This window comes from Gymnodraco acuticeps, unplaced genomic scaffold (genome assembly GCF_902827175.1).
Source record: "Gymnodraco acuticeps unplaced genomic scaffold, fGymAcu1.1, whole genome shotgun sequence".
NCBI classification, from domain to species: domain Eukaryota; kingdom Metazoa; phylum Chordata; class Actinopteri; order Perciformes; family Bathydraconidae; genus Gymnodraco; species Gymnodraco acuticeps.
Window position 1 is genome coordinate 1153013 of NW_022991180.1, and position 8357 is coordinate 1161369.

Below are 8357 nucleotides of genomic sequence, written 5' to 3' on the forward strand. Positions count from 1 at the left end.
ATATATATATTTATTTATTTTTTTCAATCAACCGATGCTTCAAAACCGGATTTTAAGAAATGTTGGATGTGAAAATAAAGTGTTTTTTCTTATATTTGGGGGTGCTTTTTCTAATTAAACTTTAATTACATTTCCTCAAAGAATAACTGATTTCTATCTTTTACCTGAACCTTAAAGCTACTGAAGAAATCGAAGTAATTCATATCCGATAAGCGGGTTGAATGCAGACGTACCTGTGCAGCTTTCTCCATGTGTCGGCTGGTCTTGGTGTTGAGCTCTCGCAGCTCTCTCTCTGCCTCCCCTTTCTTCAGTTGGGCCTGGCTGAGCTGATATCGCAGATCCACACACACCTACAGACGATACGGACTGATTAGAAATATTACTTGTGCTAATTTTTTCATCATTTGTCTTTTCCTTTTCTTTTTATTATATACGTATACCCCTATTCTTATGTAGGAAGGTCCTTCATTTGAATCATCAGAATCTTTTTTCAGGCCAAAGCTCACAGCTCTTAATAGAGTATGTTATAAATGTGATGGCTACGAGTTTCACTTGTCTATCTTCCTGTAAGTGCACATACAAGGGAATAAAGATACATTTGCCCCTATGCCCTGTAAGGTGTCCTTGGGTGCTATGAAAGGCGCCCCCCAAATAAAATGTATTATTATTATTTGTCTATTTATGTTTACTGTTACTATACACCTCTATTTAAATAACTCCACCTTTACTACTGTATTTATTATTCATTGACAATAAATATCAATATTATTTTATATGTAACACTTAAGATCTGTTTTCTCATTTGTCCTAACAAGAACTACAGTTGGTATGCTTTCTCGAAGACACTTGAACATGTTGAGTATTTGCTGACATGCAATACTTGAACCTGCGTCTTTCAGTAAAAGTAAAATCTCGCTGCCAACTTGGAAGTAGCATGCATACAAGGAAGTCTTTTTACAATACAACATGTTAAAAACGATCAATCTTCACATTAAGCTTTGTCATTAACCTTATTTTAAGCGTATGTATGTTTTCATATTGAATTTACCTTTCCAGCAGAGAATAAATACTGAAATAGATAAACCTTTGCTGCCATCCAGTGGAATTACGAAAGCATTACAAGTAGAAAGTACAGAAAACATCCACGTATCAGGAATGTTCTTTACCTCTGTTCCTTCAAAGGTACATCAAACTTTGTAGGTGCTGGTCTAACAGCAAAAGTCCATGAGCACTAATGACAAGTAACAACACACAGACGTATTCTTGCAGACAGTGTACCTTGGTATTGTCTTGTTCCTGAGCGGTGAGTTTGCGGAGAGAATCCTCCAGCTGGTTGGTCAGAGAGCTGTTGTCTCTGTGAGCTCTGTCCAGCTGTCCTTGCAACTCTGCAACCTGCTGCGAGAGGCTGGATACCTGACACACACACACACACACAGTTGATTGGCATTTTATTTTTAAAAAGTAATAAATAAAATAAAGTAACTCTACCGTGCAGTCAGATCGTGGCTGCTGTGACTTGTGATGTGAATTCTCCGGCCGAAGCTCCAAATAAACCATCAGTGTTTGACATCAAAGCTCCTGCTCTTCCCGTGTCTCTTTCCTGAGTCGGTGACTCCCACTGCATTGCTACACAGAAGTTTCCCTTACAAATTGGCGTTTGTAAGAGTTATTGCTTTCTTTACAGCAATTTTAAGAACTTAAAGGTCACCTATCATGCTATTTTTAGGCAATAGCGTAGGTCTCAGATATATAAAAATATATAAAAAACGTGTCTATTAAGTGTTTTGCTCAAAATACTAAACAGATCACCCATTCTAGCTATGCCTCATATCCCTCTATTTCACTTTCTGTTTCAAAAGTGCTGATTTTGGGTATAAAGCTTTAAAAAAAAAAAAGCAGCTACCGTCTAAACTAAATACTGCCGTGATGAAAAGCCATATATATAGACATTTTTATTCATGGTTTATCAAGGATTCTTTCTGAAACAGTATGGAGCTCAAAGGCTTTCTCTCTTGCCGGTTATACCACAAGATGAGTTCCTTTTTATTTCCTGCTTCTTCACACACTTGCTCTCCAGTACAGGTTAGTCTAAAATTGTTTCTGATAGCAACTTTCTGATAGTGCCGTGGGTCCACATTTCCGATATTACGTCATATCGGACGCAAATCTGGATCAGCTCCGTTGTAGCCCCACGGAGGAGAAGAGAGAGGGTTTTATTTTCTGATGCTGCGTGAGTTCCCTGACACACCGGGGACACATCTTTATGTATAAAAGATATACAAAAGTGCATTTTGCATGATAGGTCCCCTTTAAATAAGATCTGCACAATACAAAAAAGGGCAATACATTTTGTATTTATTGTTATTTGTGATATGAATCATACTTTTCTGAAACGGTTTAAATATTTCCCTCTGGTGATTGTTAAACATAAACGAGAGTTGATTTCATGTTTGTGCATTTATATATTATAAGTGATATATTCAGTATTTTAAACCAACCAGAGCTGGACATACAGTACATATACAATAGTTTTCTAGAATTAAAAAGTGAAAAAGTGAGAATTACTGTGTGTGCCAGCTCCTCTTTCTGTTTGCGGGCCTCCGCTCGGCCCTCCTCTCGGGCCTCAGCCAGTCTCTCCTTCAGGACCTTTGCTTCTCGTTCTACATGTTCCCTCTGTCGAGCCAGCTCCCTGGACAGCTGCTCACACTGCACCTCCACCTGCATGCACACAAACAAATACAGGAGGTTATCCAGACCAGCCGCAATTGGAATGTAGAAAGTAAAGTCTAAATGATGGTAAGCTAAGACCGATGGAAAGATGTGTGCGTATGTTTCTCTGACCCTCGCTTTGTACAGATGTGCTTCTTCCGCCATCTCCACAGCCTGTTTGACTTGAAGACAGGCTGACCACTCTCTCTGTTGCGCCTCCTGCTGACTGGCCCTCACGGCACGCAGAGCCACCAGCAACTCATCGCGCTCCCTTAAAAATTGACGGACAAGAAATTGGGGGGGAAACGTTAGTAAAAAGGAGGAAATTACTTGCACCTTTTTCCCTTGTATATGTTTTTTCTTTTTTAAACTACTAATAAAAACAGCATCAGCATCATAAAGGCTCTTACAGACACATATAGAAACATGTCAATAAGGTGCAGTATATTAATGCATAATCGTATTCTTGCTCAAATAAAGAGACGGGGTTCATACACTTTTTCACGAATGATTTTCAATGACTTTTCCATGACCTTTACCTAATTTTCCATGACCAAAAAAAGTACTTTCTCAGCGGTACCACTGAAAATGGTTTATTTTAACATGGAACAGGAAAATAAGGTCTGCATATGAAACATGTTGTGCCTATCTAAAACAAATCAAATAGTAGGCTTACTAGCTTCTACACGCTAAAGCAACTAAAATCTCTCACCAGCAAAATACCTCGACAGTTAAATGCCATTTTATGTTTCATTACTATACGATACAGTATTTATTATCATTATAGTATTACTATTTTGACGATTAGATAAAATATAAATTATATTTGATGCGACTTTAGTCACATTTCCATGACTTTTCCAAAACTTTGGGAAAAATATTGTTTTCCATAACTTTTTCAGGACCTGGAATTTGCATTTTGAATTTCCATGACTTTTCCAGGTTTTTAATGACCGTAAGAACCCTGAGAGATGATATACAGTGACTTGTGAATGATTAGCAGAATGTATTGGACACTGACTTTGTGACCCTGTCGATGGCCTGCACATGCAGATTTGTGTGAGTCCCAGCCAACACAGCTTCATGCTGCGCACACTGCAGACACAGTCCTGCCACACGGGGCGCTCCATCAGCCCGCAGTGCGTCTGCAGCCTGCTTCTCCCGGTGTCTCAGGCGAACCTTCACCTCCTCACACTCCTTCTGACTGACCGACAGATCCTTCCTGAAGAAGAAGAAAGCAGAAGATGAAATATAACTAAAACAGATAGCAGGAAATAAGATAACTCCTACAATTCCTACACATAGAAAAGAGAGAAAGGAAAAGCCATGGTAACTGGACAAAGGTAAAGTAAACTGACCTGAGGGAGATGACCTGAGCCTCTAAGCTTTCAAACTGAGCCTGGTAGATCACTTTCAATTGCTCCTAATGAAAAAAGAAATGTCAGTATGCCATTTGAAATCACTATGTATTAAGAGTTAATACATCATTATGATCAAACAGGATGGGATGGGATGTGTTAATGATTTTACCACATTTGTCCATAACAATGGATTCTTGGACAATACAAATGGTACACAGAGAATAAGCCCATATTTTCTTATACAACATAAAATACTTTGATAATGCAAACATGTCATGACCTGAGGAGTATGTGGGTTAGATATAAATGAGGAGAGCTGAACAGTAACAGAGGAGAAAGCTGATCCATAGTCCCTACCATTTCATTTTTCCATGTGGAGTGTTCTGCTCTGTGCAGCATGCTGTGGCTGTCGGCTGCCATACTCTCATTGACCTGAAGAACACATCGGCACAGATATAACACTGTTAAACACCTGAACTGTTGAAACAACATCCACAATATTCATCTCGCTGCTACTTAAAAAGTATTTATCTATTTATCTAATATATAATATTTCAATGACTTGCATATAGACTCTTATTGCACTATTTCAAACTATTTTCTTCTTGTATTTACTATTTACTTGCACTATATGTTTCTGTTTATCTGTGTTGCACTGTTGGAGAAGCCTGTGACACAAGATTTGCATCGACATAACTACACTGTAGCTATGTTCGTTTGACAAATAAAGAACCTTGAACCTTGAGGCAGTGTTGTCAACACTTCTACTGTAAAGTGTTGAGTTCATTTTGTGAATTTGTTTTGAAAAGCATACTGGATGTAACAGAGTTTGAACTAGCTTTTCCTAAAGATAACTGTGATATCTACAACTATGCTGCATTTCTGCATTTAACTGACAACATGTAAAAAAGAAATAACATCACAATTATTTCATTATTTTTGACGTATTATGAAGTATTTATGCCCTTTTATACTGTAGAAAGTGAGAATGTACAAATATTCTTCATTCCTCATTATCACAAGGACACATTATTATTACCATGGAGTTTCTCATGGTGTAGTCTTTTAGTGATTCATCCGCAGCTCTTGATTTGAGGTCTGACTGCAGCTTCTCATTGTCCACCACCACCACTCTGATCCGCTGCTTCATCCCCTGCAGCTCCTCCTGAAGTCACGCACACATAGAAATGAATTGAATCGTATCCAAATGGGAACAAAAGTTAAAAAGACTGCCTACATGTATATAAACACGATTATTTTTTTTTATTATACCTTGCACAATTTGACCTCAGCTTCCAGGTGTTGGATGTACTCTGATTGGTTGTGAATCATTGGGACCAAATCTTGAAAATCAGCTGAGTTGGACCTTCCCCCCTGCTGTACTCTCTAAAAAGGTCAAATCACGGGTAAATGGAAAGCAAACTGTTAACTATAGGAAATATTACCCAGCTTGACAAATACGTCTGCAAATAGCTGTCCTAAGTATCTACTGGATTTAAATGTTTAGCAACCAACACTTTACGTTGGGTGGAGGCTTTTTCTTTGAAGGGGAGAGAGAAGAGGGAATTTCTCTGCACTGCTTCAGTAGGAGGCTCTTCAACTGATTTACTACAATGACAAAATACAAAGAAATAATTATTTAAACACACAAGAGGCAATTTATTGTGGAAGATTATGAACAGGGAAAAATCCAGGGAGTCTGGTATCTCGTAAATAAAATGAGATACAACTTGAATAATCTCCTGTGCCAGAGATTGCTCAACAATAACAAAGTAATACTAAAAACAGTACCAACAAAGAATATAAATATGAGTAAAAATACGTAGTATATCAATTAAAAATGTAATGTAGAATAAGTAATACTAACACCAGAGCCTAGTAGGAAAACAATAAAAGTGAACTTAATTGGGCAAGTACATTTTGGTAAGGAAAGAATAATAAAAAGTAGTATTGCACATGATTTTGAAAGTAATCAGAATCAGCATACCTTTATTCGTCCCACAGAGGGGAAATGTACATTGTTACAGCAGAAAAGAGCTTAATGTTACCTTAGAAGCATGCATAAAAAAGTATTAAAGATAAAACAATTATAATAAAAAAAGTATGGCACATGTTATTAGTGTTACTGTCACCTGCTTCACTCTGTGTCTTTTGGCTCCATGCAGTCCTGTCCTCTCCAGCCATGGTGAAGAGGCTCCCCTCCCTGCCTCTGGGCTCCTCATCCTCTTCCTCCTCCTCTTCATCAGAGCTCTGCTGCTCCAGTGCACTGCTCAACTGCTGCAGACTCTGGTTGGCCCGCTCTGAAACCATTATACACACATACTAATATGTTGTATTCAGTATATTATTTCTGTGCCCAGTGACAGTTTAGTTGGTGACTGTGGAAAAAAAAAGTCATACCCACCACCCATATAAATGTGAACAGTTGGCCAAATCACTGTTGCGTATATAAATAACTATATTTATAACACTGACTGAAATTAATCTCATAGTTCATTTAGGTATTGCCGAATGAACAAACAGCTCGCCTTGGTGCAGAATCTAATACACGTTAACAAACAGGTTAAATGCCACATGCTGCTACAGGTCATGGCATTGTTAATGTAGTGGTACTAGATAATAACACTGTGCATTTCCTACCAATATAAGCATAACAGTGAGAAAGAAAATTACACTAAGCTTCACTATCAAGTCAACATATGTGTTGTAGTAAAAATAATTCACGGTTCCAGTTTTCTAAATGCAAATGTTTGTTGCTTTTGCTTTGAAATATATTTATATATTCAAATACTGTTTGAGCTTTTTCGTCAATGAGTACTTTTACTCTTAATACTTTAAGTACATTTTCCTAATTGAACTTAACTACTTTTACTTAAGTACCAATCTTAATGCAGTACTTTTACCTAAAATTGAGTATTTGTACACCGGGGTATTAGTACTTTTACTCAAGTATAGAATCTGAATACTTTTTCCAGCACTGAGCTAAGCTAAACTAATATTCGTATCAGGATGTTTGACAGTATTGTGACAGGGAGTCAGCTACAGGTGGCAGTGAATCTCCCTGTCCTCTTGTTACCATAGTTTCAATGACACACCGGAGAGTCTAAAACTATAATATAACTCATTTTGTAAACAACACATTTCATGAATTTATAAAGATATCGTTTAATACACTCGGTCTTCTGTCACATACTTACTGTGTGACATGTAACCAGTTCATCATTGAGCTTAACGTTTCGTTCTTTAGCTGTTTGCACATTTAACACTTAATTTAGCATTTAACTTACGTCGAAGCTGTTTTTGGTGAGCAACCAGCTGCTCCGCTTCCTCCTCATCTGAGTCCAATGGTTTCATTGATGTATAAATGAAGTTATATCACGATGTTTTGCAAACTAAACATGCTAGGCTAAGTACAACAACTACAACACCAGCCATAACACCGCGCACGTAGTAACGGTCATAGACTCTCAACGATGTGGCGTTTGTTTTTATCACCTGCGTACACCAGAGATCAATGTTCTTGTGTTCTCCAATGTCACTTTTAGAACCGCCCCGATGCAGTGCAGTGAGATACAAAACGAACTAACCTTCTGTTAATGGCTCCTATTTCCGTCAAGTCAGCCGTATGCTGGGAGTTGTAGTCAATCTGTTGGAAGAAGTAAACTACATCACGTCATTTGATGTCCCCACCACTTTTTGAAATGGTCAATTTTGTCCCCACCACTTTTTAAAAGTATAACTTGTAAATATTCTGAAAAAAAGCATGCACAAAGAAATGTAATACACAAGAACACTGGTTTGAAAACAAGTGTTGTGCCGTAGATTGAAGGCTTGCCATGGATTGAAGCTGTGTTCGCGGTGGCGCAGGGCTGACGCCTGACGTCATTTCAATTATTGGACGTTTCGTCTAGTTTTCAAAGCGGAAGAACGAAATAAAGTATTTACTTTCTCTCTATTGACCGATATCTTTCCCATCAGATTAAACAGCAAACGGCTGAATAAATTATCTGCATATAATTGCGAGGAGGCTCAATTTAAGGAATGTTGGATTGTTTTGTCAGTATAGTAGGATACTATCTTATAAAACATTCTCTGTTGTTTAAGTGTCTGTTACTTGATAACCACAAATACAAAATACATGAAAAATTACTATGATATCACATAGTAGGCTATATGATATAGTCAGACACTGTGTTATTTCAAATCAAGCCTGACGAATAATTAGTTCAAACTGGCTTTACTCACTTGAATTGCTCCATAGAATGTAATTTTCCTCTGAGGTTTTTT

General features: G+C 37.7%; 1 protein-coding gene across 2 annotated transcripts in view; it reads right to left on the reverse strand.

Annotated features, from left to right (window-relative positions):
* sdccag8 (SHH signaling and ciliogenesis regulator sdccag8) overlaps positions 1–7664 on the reverse strand; it is a 53260-nt gene extending 45596 nt beyond the window's left edge. Inside the window, exons 1-12 of one of the 2 annotated variants that reach the window (XM_034237738.1) lie at positions 7358–7661; positions 6203–6370; positions 5593–5678; positions 5343–5456; positions 5110–5235; positions 4428–4502; positions 4068–4132; positions 3731–3931; positions 2842–2980; positions 2566–2718; positions 1279–1413; positions 234–350 (exon numbers count right to left, since the gene is read on the reverse strand). In XM_034237738.1, the coding sequence (XP_034093629.1) occupies positions 234–350; positions 1279–1413; positions 2566–2718; positions 2842–2980; positions 3731–3931; positions 4068–4132; positions 4428–4502; positions 5110–5235; positions 5343–5456; positions 5593–5678; positions 6203–6370; positions 7358–7424 (1446 nt within the window). In that variant the 5' untranslated portion in view covers positions 7425–7661. Of the gene's footprint in view, positions 1–233; positions 351–1278; positions 1414–2565; positions 2719–2841; positions 2981–3730; positions 3932–4067; positions 4133–4427; positions 4503–5109; positions 5236–5342; positions 5457–5592; positions 5679–6202; positions 6371–7357 lie in introns of both variants that reach the window. The other variant, XM_034237737.1, reaches the window with a different exon arrangement.
* Between the last annotated feature and the right edge of the window lie 693 nt (positions 7665–8357).